At 43.2% G+C, this 18,912-nt stretch overlaps 1 protein-coding gene across 4 annotated transcripts in view; it reads right to left on the reverse strand.

The window, feature by feature from the left end:
- Nucleotides 1-18,912, reverse strand: part of NUP93 (nucleoporin 93) — a 166,848-nt gene that overhangs the window by 134,299 nt on the left and 13,637 nt on the right. Inside the window, exon 2 of one of the 4 annotated variants that reach the window (XM_075009042.1) lies at nucleotides 7,359-7,551. In XM_075009042.1, the coding sequence (XP_074865143.1) occupies nucleotides 7,359-7,537 (179 nt within the window). In that variant the 5' untranslated portion in view covers nucleotides 7,538-7,551. Of the gene's footprint in view, nucleotides 1-7,358; nucleotides 7,575-18,912 lie in introns of those variants that run through there. The other 3 variants (XM_075009041.1, XM_075009044.1, XM_075009043.1) reach the window with 3 other exon arrangements.

Genomic DNA, 18,912 nt, shown 5'->3' on the forward strand with positions numbered 1-18,912 from the left:
AGGATGAAATTCAACAAGGACAAATGCAAAGTATTTTGCTTAGAAAGAACATAACAGTTATACTGAATCAAACCAAAGGTCCATCTAGGCCTGTATCCTATCTTCCGACAGTGGTCAATGCCTGGGGCCCAAGAAGAAATAAACAAAGTACATCATCATCAAGTGATCCATCCCCTCTCGTCCATTCCCAGCCGTGACCTTACCAGTCTTGGTTAATAGCCATTGAGGGAACCTATCTTCCACGAATTTCTCTATTTTCCAACCCCTATTACAGCCTTGGCCTTGACAACATTCTCTGGCAAAGAGTTCCATAGGCTGAATGTGCATTGTGTGAAGAAAAACTTCCTTTTGTTTGTTTTAAACCTCCTGCCTGTTAATTTCATCAGGTGTCCCTTAGTTCTTGTATTATGAAGAGTAAATAAGCACTTCCTTATCTCCATCATCATAACTGTATAGACCTCAATCACATCCCTCTTAGTCACTTCTTTTCAAAGCTGAAAATTCCCAGTCTTACTAATTCTTCCACATGTGGCAACCATTCCATATACACCTTATAGTTTTTCTTGCCTTTTTCTGAACCTTCTCCAATTCCAATATACCTTTTTTGAGATAGGGTGAACACATCTGCATGCAATATTCAAGATGAGGGCATACTGTGGATTTCATCTCAAGGTGATATATTTTATGCCTTATTATCTAACCCTTTCTTTATGATTCCCTATATTGTGTTTGCTTTTTTGACTGCTGCTGCACACTAAGGCCATGTCTACACAGCATTTCCCTTTCAGAGGAGGAATGCAATGTGGGAGAATGAAAATGCAAATGAAGTGCTGGTTAACAAATCTTGCGCTTTATTTGTGTAATTTCACACGATCGTGTTTCCAGACGAGACTTTTCTGAAAGCAAAACAGCCACGTAGACAGGGTTTCTTCAGTGGAAAAAAATTTTTTTTGAAAGAACACTTATTCTTCATTCATTTCTGGAATAAGGTTCTTTCAAAAATGGGGTTTTCCCCCAAAGGAACCCCATCTATATGGCTGTTTTTGCTTTCAGAAAAGTCTCCTCCAGAAATGTAACTGTGCGAGCTTACCCAAAAGAAGCACAAGATTTGTAAATCAGCACTTCATCTGCAATTTTGCTCTCCCTCATTTGCATTCCTCCTCCAAAAGGGGAATGCAGTGTAGATGTGGTCCAAGTGGATGTTCCTCAAGAACTATCCATAATGACTCCAAGATCACTTTCTTGATTGGTAACAGCTAATTTAGACCCCATCATTTCATATGTATAGTTAGAATTGTGTCTTCCAGTGTGCATTACTTTGCCTTTATCAACATTAAATTTCATCTGCCATTTTTTTGTCCAGTCACTGTTTCACAGGATTTTTTTTGTATTCTTAACAGTCTTCATGGGGCTTGAGTAGTTTTATATCACCATCAAATTTTGCTACCTCACTGTTTGCCCCTTTTTCCAGATCATTTATGAATACGCTGAATAGAACTGGTCCCAGAACACACCTTAGGGACACCACTATTTGCCTCTCTCTGCTTTGAAAAATGACCATTTATACCTAACTTTTGTTTCCCATCACTTAACTAGTTGCCAGCCCATGAGACGACCTTCCCTCTTATCCCATGGCAGCTTAGTTTGCTTACATGCATTTGGTGAGGATGCCTGTCAACATCTTTCTGAAAATCTAAGTACCCTATATCCACTTGCTGACCTCCTCAAAGAATTCTAGGTATGATTTCCTTTTATGAGAACCATGCTGACTTTTTTCCAACAAATTATGTTCATCTATGTGGCTGACAATATTGTTCTTTACTACAGTTTCAACCTGTTTGCCCAATACCAAAGTCAGGTTTATCAAGCTATAATTGCCAGGATCACCTTTGGAGTCCTTTTTGTAAATGGGTGTCACATTAGCTATCTTCCAGTCATTTGGTGCAGAAACTAATTTAAAAGGACAGATTGCAGACTGCAGTTAATAGTTCTGCCATTTCAGATTTGACGTCCTCAGAACTCTTGCGTGAATACCATCTGGTCCTGATGACTTATTACCGTTTAATGTATTAATTTGTTCCAAAATCTCTCCTAATGACACCTCACTGTGGGACAGTTCCTCAGATTTGTCACCTACAAAGAATGGCTCAGGTTTGGGAATCTCCCTCATGTCCTCAACTGTGAAGATAGTTGTGACTATTCATTTAGTTTCTCTGTAATGACCTTATCCTTGAATGTTTTTAGCATTTTGATTGTCCAGTGGACCCACTGGCTGTTTTAGCAGGTTTCCTGCTTCTGATACACTTAAAATTTTTTTTTGCTATTATTTCATTGGCTAGCTCTTCTTCAAATTCTTTTTTGGCCTTCTTAAGTATATTTTTACTCTTCTGCAATGGAACATTCCATATGCTTTATGAAAATATACTTATGAATATGAATAACTAGAGTATGCTTTATGCAAAATACCTCATCTAAGATATCATTGGAAAAGTTATTATCTACTGAATATGATTCTGTGTAGGCAAGTTATCATCTTTGAAGATTATGAAGGTATTAATATAGTGATGCTAAGTAAGTGTCATGAATGGTACTTAAGGGCTGTAATAGACCATCGGCAAAGACACTATGAAGTTTAAGGCTTCCTGCGAATGTGTATACCAGACCGTGAAATATGGAGACAGGGATCTTGCAGACACATGTGATCATGTCACCTGGTACTGGCATCCATCTTAAACCACGTACTTTTCCATGAGTAGCTGAGAAGACGACAAACAAAACAATGGACTCGCCACTTACGCAAATCCTACTTCAGAGTGAGGTGATATATGTCACCAGTTCTCTCTGGCTACCCAACCCAAGGTTACTGCTTGAACCATCTAAGGCTGAACTGGAGGAAGGATTGAGCCCAGACTGGAAGGTTTTCGAGTCTGTGAAAGAAGCTTGTTCAAACACCTCTGAGCACGAGATATTACATGTACAGTAAACTCTTTCACATCCAGCATTCTATCCAGAACACTCAAATAACCAGCATTTTAACCACAAGTAAATTTTAGTTAGGTTTTTCATAAGTACAGTACAGTGAAAGTAAATACAAATAAATACAGTGAATACGGTACAAGCTTACAGTGTACAATACTACTGTTGTTGGTAAATAAAGTACTCTGCCTACATTTTTGTGTGTTTCTTAATATCTAATCTTGTTTTTCTTTAGTTTTATGAATTGCTAGCAACACCTGTCTATTATCCAAAATATATGAATATCCAGCAATCTCTCTGTCCCAGGACTGCCAGAGAGGAAAGAGTTTACTGTCACTAGTCTCTTTAGTATTAAGCTTAGCTTGTTTTGTTTAGAAGCCAACTTTGTTCTATTATTTCTTAATACCACTTAAATCTTTTCATACCCTTTTATCTATAGTCTATATTTATCTATATTTTAGAGCGTGTACCTGTGCTATGTTTGTTCAAGATCTTCTCTCAAACCATAAGAGCTCAGACGACAACATTTGGTAGGTAGCTTCCTCTTATCTTAAGCCAAGGTCAGGGTTTGGTTGTGCCTAGAAAGCGGGAAATGACTGAAATCCCAGGACTTCCCAGAATATGGAAAGGGAAAGGGTGGTAGGAGGAGGAGGAGGTGGTGGTGAAAGGGAGGGTCACAGAGAGGAGAGATGAAATACTGAGAGTGGCCACTGTGGGCAGCTGCAGCATCAAGAAAGAGGCCAGCAGGACGAGGGCCGCACCACCCTGCCTGCCTCAGAAAATGAGTAAGTAGCTCTCCAGCCCCAAACTCAGAGCCTGCCCCCTCCCCCCTGTGGAGAGCCTACAGGCTGCGATGGGTGGGTGGAGAGAATAGCCTCCACTTCAACAGCATACGAGACGTTGGAGGGTCTGCAGGGAGGGAGGGTAGTCTCCAGAGCCTACTACCTCCCCAGACAGTCTGTAAGCCACAAGAGATACTGGAGGTGGCAAGGGGGCAGCAATGGGCTGGGGTTTGCCCCCAGCATACTGTGCCCCCACAGGCTGCAGGCCAGGAAGGGCAGCTGAAGGGTTATACCAGACCACAGAGCCCAAATCCCCATCCAACACGTATGCAGCCCCAGATCCCTCCCTCACCACCATGGGTGGCCCTAGTAAGCCCCCTGTTCCGAGACCCCTGCCCTAACTTCTGTAACCCCATTCTCTGACTTGAGCCCCCATCAACCCTCTGCCCTAAGCCACCCACCCCTACCCCTCCTCACCCCAAACCTTCATTCCAGCCTTTATTTCTGAAAAAAATTGTCATTGAAAAAATCTGCAACCATGCCAGGTACATCTGTTAGTATTTGAGAAAGTCTCTTCTGTTTATTAATAAACCAAGTAATTGTTTGATGTCTCTCTTTACATACAATGCCACTCCCCCACCAGCAACACCTTTTCTGTCCTTCCAATATATTTTGTACCTTAATGTTCCTATGTCCCACACATTATCCTTGGTACACCAAACTTCTTTTATGCTTATTATATCAATATGCTCATTTAATATGAGGCACTCTACCTCACCCATCTTATTATTTAGATTCCTACTTCTGGCATGTAAGTACTTTAACCACTTGTTACTTTTTGCATGATACACTTTTTTATTTGACACTTTATAGACCAACAGAATTTGTGGAGCATAAGCTTTCATGGGCAAAGACCCACTTTGTCACAAGCTTTGCCCACGAAAGCTTATGCTCCAAAACTTTGTCTATAAAGTGCCACAGGACTTCTCATTGTTTTTGCAGATACAGACTAACACAGCTGCCCCTCTGATATTTTTCATTTGACTGTTTCTGATCAGATCCTGTGCCTGTGTTTTATCATTTCGCATCCTCTTCTTCTTACTAGGACATGGCAAATCTCCATGAATAGATTCTCCCCTTAGGAATCTCTCTGTCTGCAGGAACAGTCAGTTGCACACAAACAAAATGGGAAATGACTCTCAAGGAAGGAGTACTGCAGAAAGAGATCTGGGCAGTCATAGTGGACCACAAGCTAAACATGAATCAACAGTGTGATATTGTTGCAAAAAAAGCAAACATCATTCTGGGATGCATTAACAGGAGTGCTGTAAGCAAGGCAGAAGTCATTATTCCACTCTACTCCACACTGATTAGGTCTCAACTGGAGGACTGTGTCCAGTTCTGGGCACCACATTTCAAGAATGATGTGAACAAATTGGAGGAAGTCCAGAGAAGAGCAACAAAAATCATTAAAGGTCTAGAAAAGATGAACTGTGTGTAGGGTCCTAGCAAATTCAGGGTCAATTCTGGTCAATTTCACAGCTCTAAGGTTTGAAAATTGGTAAATTTCAAGGTTTCAGATGTTTAAATCTAAAGTTTCAGTGTTGTAACCACCGGGTTCCCCCTCCACACAAGATGCAGACATTCACCTTCTACCAGGACCATAAACCTAACCAGGTAACTGTTCAGCTTTTGGGCGCATTTCTTTAACCATCAGAGAAAGCAGAATTTAAAATAGACTGCGAGTTGTGAAAAAACAGAGCTTTAGCCTAATGGAGACCCTTTGTCCTTTCTAAATAAAAATTCGGAACACACTTGCCAGAAAGCCAGCCAACCAGACACAATGCACTTCTGTCAGAGAATTTCAGTGTAAAAATATGGAATGCAGGGACAGAGCTCTTAACGTGAATTGGACGTTCTCTTAAGAAGTCTAGGAAAACTCCTATCATAGCTGGTGACTAAGTACATACATAATCAAAATGTTTACTTATTTCCCAGTGCACAAAGTTGACAATCCCATTTACACTTAAAATCTGGAGTCCACTCCAGATCAAGACCTTTAACCTGAAGTGAACAATATCCCCAGTTTCTCACGTGAGTTTCACTGCTTCTGAGTTACTGACCTAGTGGCAGAAGAAATTAAATTATTTGCCCATCCAGCTCACTTCGGCTCCGCTCAACTGTTTACCCCAGGCTCCATGTTAGGAAGAGTACAAATGGCTAACTTCACAGGTTTTCTCACAAACTGCATTAGAAGGCACAGCTACACTCTGTTATTCACAAGGGAATTGAGTAGTTTTCACGTTCGGTCGGAAGCCAGAGATGCCAGTCAACCAACCTCTCTGCCTTCGGACATGGCCCTATACAGTAATATCTAAGTTCTTTATGAAAACATTCACCTAGCTATCCTTAAAATTCCCTTGTGATGCAGGTCAGTGTCATAATCTGAATTTTACAAGGGCTCGGCGAGATCAAGTGACTTGCCATTGGCGGCACAGGGAGTTAGTTGCAGAAGCAGGAATAGAAACCTCACCTCCTGTGTCCTAATCCAACATTTGACCCACCAGGTCATAGTCCCTCCTTAATGTGCAGTTCAGAGTAATTTAGCAGCCTATTCGCAACCAAGCACATCAAGTGTGGTGTGGGATTAGGCTGCAGAGCTGGGAAAAGTACCCAGAAAGTTACTTGAGTAAAGGTACAGCCATTTTTACTTCTGGATACTTGAGTATAATTGAGGTGGGTCAGTGTGTACTTTTACTCAAGTAGCTTTCCAAAGGCACGCAATGACTTGTACTCAAGTACACCCTCCACCCACCACTCCCTCCTAAAGCAGTTGAACTTTTACTTAAATAATGTTTTGAGTACTTTTTCCACCTCTGGGTTTCATTAACTCATTTTGACTTCCTACTAAAATGCACTCATTAGGCAGGTAACCAAATTTAAGGATCGGAGGGGTAGCCGTGTTAGTCTGGATCTGTAACAGCAACGAAGGGTCCTGTGGCACCTTACAGACTAACAGAAAAGTTTTGAGCATGAGCTTTCGTGAGCACAGACTCACTTCATCAGATGCTGATCTTGGAAGTCTGCAGGGCCAGGTATAAATAAGCCAGAGGTTTATTTAAGGTTTATCTTTAAAATTTAAGGTGCATCCTGTCCCTGTGCATAAGGCATGATCTGGATTTAAATCTCCAAAAGCCACAGGCAAACCAAACATGAAGCGGGGCTTTATAAAGTCAGTATTATTGAAAATCTTTGATGTGTCCTGATTCTTGGTAGGTAGAGCTGCAACCAATTTGGATAGGATTGAGGGATACCAAGCAACGTGTTATAAACAGATGCACAGAAGAGGCAAGAGACCATTGGTGAGACTCAGTCACACTTATCAAATCACCACCATTGAAAGCAGTACTTGTGCAGCACAACTAGATGTGTGTTTCTTTATAGACATGGGAGGCTCCTGAGCTTTCCACCCAAAGTACTTCACAACTCCACTGCAAGACTTTTAAATACGATCTTTTTCATGAGGAATTAAATGAGCTAACAGGTGGTTTCTTCAGCATTGTTACCTCAAAACAGAGTTCCAAAAATTGAGGTACTTACGCCTTGACATCTGCAGTCTCCTGCGACGTGCGGGTCAGAGTCCGAGATCGCAGGCGCTCCCCAGCCTGCTGAATCTCCTGCAGATTGCGTTCTACATGAGGGAGTTCAGAGATTCCCTCTGTCTCAGCCGCGAGCTGTTCTGCCTGCTGGAGAAGTTCTCCAAACCCTTCAGTGTCCATGTGCAAAGCTGGTCCTACACAAGACACACAGAAACCCCTGAGAGAGAGGAGAGAGAGACTCGCTTGACAAAACAAGTAAAAGATCCCTCATTAATCCCAGTAACATCTATTCTCAGCGTCAAACAATTGGTTGTCAAGTACAGAATAATCACACTACTGATCATACCCATTCTGACGCAAGTCTTGGGGATACTTTAAAGTGGACTCTTAAGATATGCAATTGCTTAGTGGATAGGAGACTATTAGTTCAGGTTTATGAACTTAACGCAAGTCATATGAAGTACTGCATAGGTTCCGCTTTGCTCATTTGGCACCTCAGGACCTGACTGGTCGCAGATGAGGAAATTTCCCAAATGAAGGTAAGTCCACTATCCTGGCCACCCAGTTGGCTGCCAGCTTCTCTTTTGCCAGCTGATCCTGACCCCCGCCAACTCCAGCCCCAGGGCCCCATTACCTCCTGCCTCAACTTCAGCCACTACTGGGCCCACACCAACCTGGCCACCTCAGGCTGATGGCCGGGGAGATCACACCAGCCCCAGCCAGCCTGCCAAACATGCGGGTGCTGGCTCAGGACACAGCCACGGCTCAGCCCCAACTGGTCTGCAGGCATAGCCTCCCAGGCTAGAGGCCACCTCTGGCCCTGGCCCCATGGTAGCTGGCTCAGGCCCTGGCTGGATCGCCAGCAGAGCCCCAGCCCCACAGGCACCCGGCGCAGCCCCAGCTAGGCTGTCTGTGCAACCCCAGCTCCAGCTGTTTCTCTGGCCAGGGACACAAGCCCTTCTGGGCTCCCCTGCCCAAGGCAGCCAACCTCTCCCAACAAAGTAATCTCCCACCCTGGTATCTGTGGCCCAGTAACATCCATGGTCCTGCTGGATGACGGATGTTGCCGGATGAGATAATGCTATTTTTGGGAGTTTCTATCTGTATTATAGGTAATTCAAATAAACGTTGAACCTCTCTATTCTGGTAGCCACTCGCCTGGCAACATCCATAATCCGGCATGATTTTAGTTAGACGGATGACTGCTTATCTTGTGTGTGACCAAGTTTCTCATGGTTCCATAAAGTTTGTTTACAGCCTCCAGTCCTGACTCTTGGAGTTCTGTGCGGTTATTTAGCTGTAATTTACCCCCAAATGTCTTCTAAGAGCCCAATAAGCAGTGGAAGTGTTGTAATGCTGCTAGACAATACTGACTTTCTGTAGTCAAGCAAATTCTTTTGTTCAGTACTGGTCAGGTGCAGAGGATGCCAGAGTATAGAGGTTCAAGCTGTATATGGAGGTGGAAGTGACTAGAAGGTACAACTACCCAAATGCAGGATTTGGTATTAATGTAGTCTTATGTTTAAATTATTTCTGTTTCAACTTGCATGTATTGTCTTTTTTATTTTATTCTTTTAGGAAAGCATATAAAGCCATGCATCACTAAGTCCATAGATAGGAAAAAATATGGGCAGGCTGTTCCATCTTGAAGGGAAGATAGTCTTCCCTCAGTGCACATGGGAAACTTTCATTAGTGTTAATGGGAATTACATGCATACACTGAAGGCAAAATTTATCATCTGAAGGAAGTGGACAGTATAAAGTGTGACTAACAAAAAGGCTGTAACTGATAGGGTCACTACTGCATGATATAAATCTGAATTTAGAACTGTAACTGTGATTTGTACAAAGGACTGGGAAAGCAGACTTTTAGGGACTGATGTTGAAAGGCCTCTTCTAGTTTCAACAAAGAAACTCATGTTAATGAGAGATAAGGGTTCCAACATCCCAATCCGGATGCCTAAAATTAGGCTCATGCATCCATTAACTTCACAGTCAAGTCAAAGAGAAATTCAGATATCTTATGTCAGTTCTTAACCTTTAAGTTTGGAAAATGTTACCTCAGCTCTTCTAACAAACTTGGAAAGACAGCCCTGTTCAGGCTGAGGCAAGACACAAAGACAAAAGCAGCAGAATATTTTGATTCATATATTGTCCAAGAAGCACCTAAGCCTAAACGAAAGATAAAAGGTGCTCTAGAAAAGGACTCTGACTTCTTTAAATTGCAGCAGCCCAAAGTTCCTGAATTTTGATGTGTTTGGCAAGAATTAAATATCACAGTGGCTGTTTTCAACCCAAGATGAAGTTGGGACAGATATACAAAAGGTGCAAGCTGATGCAGTTCTGTAGATATCACCAGTTGTAGATGGGATTTATTTTCCATTTTATGAAAAGATTGACATGTCTAACTCACTAGCAATAATAAATAATATCCACCTCCATGCAACCAATAAACTTAGAAGTCTGAAAAGAAAGGAGAAAAGCAGAAGTTAATTAATGGATTTCTTTGTCCCAGCAGAGAACATGTGGCCAAACTTACATGAAGGCCTGATGACCCAGAATAGGAAGGTTTTATTATTCTAAAACTATTTGTAATGATTGGCATTCAATAAACAAGATTTTCCAAGGTGCAGCGTTCTGATGCAAAGTGCAGTGGCAACCACACTACTAGCACAAGATACTGAAAGTGAAACTGGACCGATACAAAATCTGAGGTGAACTGATGCACAAAAAGGGCCACTCTAATGCAGATTCAGAATCATATTAAGCTTTCTGAGAACAGACTAATTAGTTGCCATCCATTTTTTAAATGATCCAGATACTTCACATATGCAGTATGGGAAGGCTTATATGAACTACAATAATGGAACCTGGTCCATTCACTACCCCAGCCTCAACCCCATTATCCTTATTAGAAAATAATTTTGCACCATTCAAAGTACAGTAGGTTCCAGAAATACACCAACCCGACTGGCACGTTCTCATTTTAATGAGAGTCGAGGGGGACCCAGCAGCAGCTCCAGACACAGGGAACTGCCGACCAGGTAATCCCCAGGCATTAAGGAGGATGGGAGCTAAGGATGTGTAGCAGTTCACCCGCTCCAACCCCACGGAGCCACCGTTGGCTGCTCTCAGCTCCTTTGCTGCCAGGGATTCCCCCAGCCCCAGCAGTTCCCTGGGGGCTGGAGCCAGTGGGCCCAGCTTCCCACAGCTGAGGGAGCTGGGGACCAGACAGGCATGACTGCTGCCCAGCTTCCCCCAGCTGGGGAGCCAGGGGCTGGTGCCAGCAGCAGAGCGCTGAGCTTTGACCAGCTCCCAGCCCTTTTGCTGCTGGGTTCCCCGGCTCCGGCAGCTCCCTTTGGCTGGAGCTGGCAGCCCCGCCCCCACTTCAACTTGAACGAAATTTGAATTATGCCTGGTTCCCCAAGAACATAGTTTGTATGCAAGTTGGGGGTCTACTGTACAGCAAAAACAAATATAGTCGATAGCTCTTGAAAGGGTGTGTCTACATTGTAAAATAAACAAGTTATATTGTTAACTTGATTAGCAGCATGATTACAAGCCTATCTTGGATCTGATCTGCTAAACTGAGTTAAAAGCAGAGCTGCCATATCTTCATTACTATTTTAACCCAAGTTTGCTAATGTGGGTTAGTCAAATTAAACCCACTGGGTTCTGATGGGTTTTGCTCTGTCTTAACATATATATCAGACAAAGGAGTATCCCTGGCAATTAAAATGGCACCACATGTGTCTTTGGCCATGACCCTGTTCTCAAAGCAGGGTTACTGTCCTAAAGAGTCCTCTAAGTACAGGTCACAAACTTTCAAGTACTCTTTGCCTTACATGGAAAGCACAAATCCAGCTGACTCTCCACTATCATCTCCTCTGCTTGAGCTCTGGAAGCACCCTACATTCATAACAGCCTCCATGCATGGATCCACAAACTAGGATTCTCCCTAAACCAAATCTGAACTTTCATGTAACCCATTAGAATGCCCCTACCTCAAATAACCTCCTTTATCCAGACCCGTAAAATGTCCCTACGTGGAAGAGAAATTAGCAACCCTCCTTTCTTTCTAAGTGATCAGACAACACAAACTAAGGTCTATGGCTGCTTGATTATTTTTAACATTAGTTTGTTGCAAGAGAATGACAGGAAGTAACTGTATTTGCTTATTTGAACAGCAAATGAGTCCAATGTGAAAACAGGACTATTTTATAGAAGGAAAATGTCTACAGTTTAAACATCTCAACATTCCCAAAAGAAACGTAACTATTTAGAAATGCATTTACTCAAGAGAGCATTTTGTACTTCTTTTTCCATCGGTTCAGTTGTTCAAGAGATATTCGATAAGCACACTTGAGTAGTTTATACCAGTGACAGAGGGAGGAAGCACAGAAAATACAGGGAGCACATGAGCCGTCCAACTGAATAGGAGGGAACAGCCAAAAGCTAACTGTTGTCCTATCATCCAGTACATCCGAACAGGCAGCTACCTTTGGGGATGCTGAATGACCCAGAACACCTTGGCAAACTCCGAGCCTCACAGGCCACGTCCAGGCAAGCTGCAGGCTGGATACAGCCCATGGGCTTTGCCTGGCAAGAGGAGGAGAAAGCCTCTCTACATGCTGCTGCTCCCCATTCCCTTTGGCTGGCGGAACACCAACACAGCAAAGCATTTGTCTGGATGCTCTTCCCCCCATTGCTCCCAGTGGCCACTAATCATAGCCAATGGGAACAGCATGGAGTAGTGCTTGGGAACAACAGGGTATCATAGAATCCTAGAAAAGAATCATAGAATCCTAGGGACCCCAGGAGGTCACCAAGCCCTGCCTAAACCAGTACCAACCCCAACTAGGTCATCCCAGCCAGGACTTTGTCAAGCTGGGACTTAAAAACCTCCAGGGATGGAAAGTCCACCACCTCTCTAGGTAACGTACTCCAGTGCTTCACCACCCTCCAGGTGAAATAGTTTTTCCTACTATCCAACCGAGACCTCACCCACTACAACTTGAGACCATTGCTCCTTGTTTTGCCATCTGCCACTATTGAGAACAGACTCCATCTTCTTTAGAGCCCTCCTTCAAGAAGTTGAAGGCTGCTATCAAATCTCCCCTCACTCTTCTCTTCTGCAAACTAAACAAGCCCATATCCCTCAGCCTCTCCTCATAGGTCATGTACTCCAGCCCCCTAATCATTTTTGTTGCCATCCACTGGAACTGCTGCAATGCATCCACATCCTTTCTATGCTTGGGGTCCCAGAACTGAACGTAATACTCCAGATGTGGCCTCACCAGTGCCAAGTAGAGGGGAATAATAACCTCTCTAGGTCTGCTGGAAATGCTCCTCCTAATGCACCCTCAGTTGCCATTAGTCTTCTTGGCTACAAGGGCACACTGTTGACTCATCCAGCCTCTCATGCACTGTAATCCCAAGTCCTTTTCTGCTGCACTACTACTTAGTCAGTTGGTCCCCTGCCTATAACAATGCTTGGAATTCTTCTATCCCAAGTGCAGGACTCTGCACTTGTCTCTGTTGAACCTCATCAGATTTCTTTTGGCCCAATCCTCCAGATATTGAACCACTGATTGCTACCTGTTGGGTCCAACCGTCTAAGACAGCTTTCAATCCACCTCACAGTCTATTTATCCAATCCATACTTCCTTAACTAATGGGCAAGAATATTGTGGGAGACTGTATCAAAGCTTTGCTAAAGCCAAGGTATATCATATCCACTGACTTCCCCGTGTCCACAGAGCCCCCCACCTCATCAGAGAAGCTAACCAGATTGGTCAGGCATGATTTGTCCTTGGTGAATCCATGTTTTGACTATTCCTGATCACTTCCCTCTCTTCCAAGTCTTCAAAATGGATTTCTTGAGGATCCCCTCCATGATTTTTCCAGGGACTGAGGGTATGGCAGACCAGTCTATAGTTCCCTGGATTGTCCTTCTTCCTTTTTTAAAGATGGGCATTATTTTTGCTTTTTTCCAATCTCCTGGGACCTCTCCTGATCTCCATGAGTTTTCAAAGATAATGATTAAAGGCTCTGCAATGGCATTTGTCAATTCCCTCAGTACCCCTGGATACATTATATCCAGACCCATGGATTTGTATATGTCTAGCTTTTCCTTATAACTCTTAAGGATGCTGGGTAAACTGACCACTCCAACCCCTTTCCTCTCCCTCCCTCCCCCCATAGAAACCATACCCGTAATCCCAGTGCATTCCTATTTCAATACAGTGCATTAAGGAAATAAAAGCAGTCATGTAGCACCTTAAAGACTAAAAAAAATAATTTATTAATTGACAGACCCGCTTCTTCAGATATGGAAACAGTCAACAGTGACTAGTGCATTAAGGATTTATCCTATGACACTATACACGTACAATACTCTATAATGGCTTGTACATACAAAAGCTTTTGTACAGGTTGAACCTCTCAGGTTGAGCCAGTACAGAAAGGAGGTGGATGCATTGCAGCAGGTCCAGTGGAGGGCAACAAAAATGATTAGGGGGCTGGAGTACATGACCTCTCTCATCCGGGAAACTCTACAGTCCGGCATGATTTTAGTTAGCCAGAAGATCACTTATTATGGGTGTGACCATGTTTCCCATGGTCCCATAAAATTTGTTTACAGCCACCAGTCCTGGCTCTTGGTGTCCTGTGATGTTATTTAGCTGTAATGTACCCCTAAATGTCTCCTAGGAGGCCAAGAAGCAGTGGAACTGTTAGTAATGTGATAGTAAGCATTGACCTCCCATCATCCAGAAAATGCTCTCGTCCAGCTCCAGTTAGGTCCTAGGGTGCAGGACGAGAGAGGTGTAACCTGTAATAAACTTTGTTTACCTTTCATTATAATGAACACCCATGGTCCAGAAAACATTCTCCATGCACTGCGGGCTAGATACTGAACTGTTCTGGATACAGGTGGCGACCAGGGTTATGCTAGCCAACAAACCCGAATGCATAGTTTGTATTGGATTTGTTAAATAAGATTAGCAGACCAGTGGAAGAAAGACACTGCAATGCAATATAGGGCATCTTTTCAGTGTTTACTTGTGAACTGCTTCCCTTTGGCAGAGAACTCCTGTGCTCTGCTGCCAGAAGCAGCCTCTGCTGGCAGACAGCGACAAAAATAACCACACTCCCATACAGTCAAGACTGCTAATGTCAGTTTCTGAGGGAGCAGCATGTGCGGCACTGACTGCAAGAATTGCACGGAATTTAGTTTGATCTGATTTGATCCGGTCCACTTCCCTTTTTCATTAACTACCTAGATGAAAAGGGAGCCGCACAAGCAGGAGCTAACTTCTTAGAGAACACAAACCCAAAGCATGAAAAGTCAGTGCAGTGTAAAACTGCTCCCAAGCCTGCACTTTTACCCACAGACTCAGTGTCAACAAACAAACAAGCTTTGTTCCATAAATTTGCAGATATGGGACAATTTCCAAGATCAATGTAGGTAAATATAAAATAAACTGCACGTACTTTAACCAGACACTAAATTAACTGTAGTTATTACAACTCTGGGGTAATGAGAACTCACTGCTCATCTAGAGATCAATCAGAAAACTAGCTTTTTTCTAAACATTAAAATTGTTAGCCAGAACAATAGCTCAAAGATGACAGCCTTTATGCAGGCACACTTTACTGCATTCAAAAGACTGCAGTCTGACTCAATGCTGCTGTTCAGGGTGGGAATAGTAAGGAGCAGAACCATGGCAGATTTTCATGTCTGGCTGGGAAAAGAGCAACAACTGACACCTAAGGGAAAGACAATTCAGACAGAAAAAAATTAACTTCTGTGAAGGTAGATCAACTGGGGCTAAAAGTCAGCACTGGCACAACTCTAACATAAAACAACATTGATAACTTACTTCACTTATAACTAAAACTTATTATTATTATTACTTCACTTACAACTAAAACAGCCACTAAAACTTAAATGTTAACAGTTCTCTAACATTCTGAAACCAAGAATACCCTCTGAAGATTGCATTCATTGACTGAATTTAAGCCAAAAGGCACTCATAAGACACAATGGCCGTGTCTACACTAGCCCCAAACTTCGAAATGGCCATTCAAATGGCCATTTCGAAGTTTACTAATGAAGCGCTGAAATACATATTCAGCACCTCATTAGCATGCGGGCGGCCGCGGCACTTCCAAATTGACATGGCTCGCCGCCACGCGGCTCATCCCAACGGGACTCCTTTTCGAAAGGACCCCACCTACTTCGAAGTCCCCTTATTCCCATGAGCAGATGGGAATAAGGGGACTTCGAAGTAAGTGGGGTCCTTTCGAAAAGGAGCCCCGTCGGGACGAGCCACGTCAATTTCCAAGTGCCGCAGCCGCCCACATGCTAATGAAGCGCTGAATATGCATTTCAGCGCTTCATTAGTAAACTTTGAAATGGCCATTTGAATGGCCATTTCGAAGTTTGGGGCTCGTGTAGACATAGCCAACGATAGGTTTGCTGACTTCAGACACAGTATTTTCAAAGATGGTCTCCTATTAAAAAAACCAAGTCTCCCTCAAGAACATGGATACACTGTCTGATAAAGAATGTTGTAATTACTGTATTCCAAATACAGCCATGCTGAATATTTTATTGAACAGACTTTAAAAAGATTTAAAATCTTAAATATTGAAACACGTGAACAGTGCGTTATCTTTCAGATACTGAATGGCTTGCATCATCTAATTTATTAGTTTTCAGTAATATGGGCCAAAAATTTAAATACCTTTATTACTGGAAAAGGATCGTAAACAGATAAATGTAACAGATAAAGAAGAATCCAACTCTTGAAATGGACATTAAAACTCAAAAACTCAAGTTGTCAAAAACAGACACATACAAGGGGTTTTCCATCTTTTTCTTCTGAGCCCTCTATAAAATGCTGTAAAAACTCCATGGTCCACAGCAACTGGTTTTCAGCAAATAAAATCCAGGGCTAGCATTAGGGATAATAAGCAGGGCAATTGCCAGGGAGCCTAGGTAGAGGTGCACCCCCGCAAAGCTAAGTTGCTCGGGCTTTGGCTTCAGCCCCAAGTAGCGGTAAGGTTCAAGGTCTCAGGCTTCAGCTCCATGCAGTGTGGCTTCAGATTTCTGCCCTGCATGCCAGCAAGTTTAATGCCAGCTGCGCTTGGAGGACTTCCTGAAATTTACTTGCAGCTGGCCACCACACCTCCCCAGGGTGCCCCAAACCCCTGTTTGAGAACCACTGACCTACATGACTATTACCTGCAAGAAACTTTCACTGAAGAACAAAGGACTATAAGCCACTCAACTATACACTGATTATAATTCATGCTTCTATTTAAAAATACATACCAATACAGTGCCTTGTTGTTTTTTTTTAAACTTTGAAATATTACATGAATTTGAATAAATCCAATGTTACCCTCACCCACAAGACAGCTCCACTGCAGAGAATTCAGCAACGTGAAATCAACGAGTGCTTCTACTCAGAATCCCAGCAGTGGGGAGAGAGACAAAAATTAGGTCAATTTCACATTGCTGTTCCTAGAAAAACTGCTAACAGTGAATTTGGAATTAGAGATAATTACACGTGGACAGAAGATACCAAAGGTAAGGATGAGGGATACCTCAGTGGTTTGAGCACTGGCCTGCTAAACTCAGGGTTGTGAGCTCAATCCTTGAAGAGGCCATTTAGGGATTAGGGCAAATAGATGTCAGGGGTGGTGCTTGGTCCTGCCAAGAGTGCAGGGGACTGGACTAGATGACCTCCTGAGGTCACTTCCAGTTCTAGGAGGTGTGCGCCTCCAATTACATATTGTTTTATTTTGTCCGCTTTCCCTTGCAACAGCTAGGGCTCTGTATATAAGTGAAGGGGTAGACAGGACCATTTGAACAGGTTCCACGACAGCACCCTGGCAAGAATTCTAATACTTTTTCCTTACAGTAAGAAATCCCCATTTTACCCCCTTTATGTTTCATGCTAGCGTCTGGATAGGAAATGCCTGACAAATATTTCAGATCAGTTGGTGGAGGTGGGGAAAAATGTTCCCTCCAATTTTTTCCATCCATGTACAGAATAAAGGCTGTGCACACCAAGACACATGGAAATGTGCACCACCAGTAGAAACATGGGCTGTGGGATCTGTGGGCACAATGATAATCAGCTGGGTGGCACCTGAATCTCTCCTGGGCAACTGCCCAAGCACTCAATTTACAGGGAACACTGTGGGAGAAGGATAAGGAGGGGGATAAAAAAACAAAAGAACAAGCCCAGATTTTCAACATGCACCAGTATTTCTAGTATTACTACTTCTACATAACAACAATTTAGAAACTGAATTGTGTCAGGTACATCTTGTCTATGGTATAAAAATAATTTTGTTTAGTAATTTTGATTGCCAGTCTGTTTTTATGCTTCTCAAATTTTACAGTGGGTTTTCTAACTAAACATACATCTGACGGCTCCTCGGCAGCCCCAGTCACAGGACTGGCTGCGGGTGGGGAGCAGGGAACCTGCTCAGTACCGGCTCCTTTTTGTTTTGTTTTTTTAAAAACCATGAAAAGCACTAGATATGACAACAAATTTGTTAGTCTCTAAGGGCCACAGGACTGCTTGCTGTTTCTGAAGTTGCAGACTAACACAGCTACCTCTCTGAGACAAGTGCTCTAAAGAAAACCAGTTTGAAGTTAGAGTACCACAGGTAGAAATGGTCTGCTGAAACTATAAGGCAGCTGGACATTTTCAGAGAAACTGTGCTTTTCCCCATGAATTAAAAGCATGCAAGATATCCAGTTTGAGAACACTTCCAAGTACTGAGCACATTAGAATGAAGGGATATCACAAGGCAGATAAAATATAAATGCCATTTAGGAACACAGGAACTGCCATACTAGATCAGATCAATGGTTCATCTAGTCCAGTATCTTGTCTCTAGCACCGGTTAGGAACAAATATTTCAAATGAGGGCAAGAATATCGATAATGGGCAACTTTTAGTTTCTAAAACGTATTAGTTTTTGGATCAGATATTCTTAATCCTATTTATTTTAACTGTGGATTTCAATTTGTCCATTGTGACAAAGTCCCTTGTCAACCCCTGTGGGATCCTGCACTTCCTGGCAGTTTTCTCTGTTGTGCTTCAGAGATTCATGGAGACCCCCTATCTGCCCAGGCCTTTTCAGAGGCCGGAGTCTCCGCTTAGTGAGCCATCCTCATCATAGGCAAGTCCCAAGTGGGGACAGAATAAAGCCAGTCCCCTTGCAGGCTTGCACCTGTTCTAGTGGAATAGCCCTCAGGGAAGGGTGGGGGGAGTCCAGACCCACCCTCTACCCTGGACTCCAGCCCAGGGTCCCTACAAGGTCAGGTGGCTGCTGGCAGGACCTTCTCCCCTGCCCCAATGTAGCAACCTACCCCGGGCCACTTCACCCACCACTTCCCTGTGTTACCTCTTGCTCTCGCTCTTGCGTACGCCTTCCAAAACCTTTCTCCCTGCAGTCTGCTAGGGGGAACCTTTTATAGGGAGTGCAGGGCCTCAGCTAGCCAATGACCGCTGATTAGACTCAGATGT

Source organism: Carettochelys insculpta, chromosome 14 (assembly GCF_033958435.1).
Source record: "Carettochelys insculpta isolate YL-2023 chromosome 14, ASM3395843v1, whole genome shotgun sequence".
Classification (NCBI taxonomy): domain Eukaryota; kingdom Metazoa; phylum Chordata; order Testudines; family Carettochelyidae; genus Carettochelys; species Carettochelys insculpta.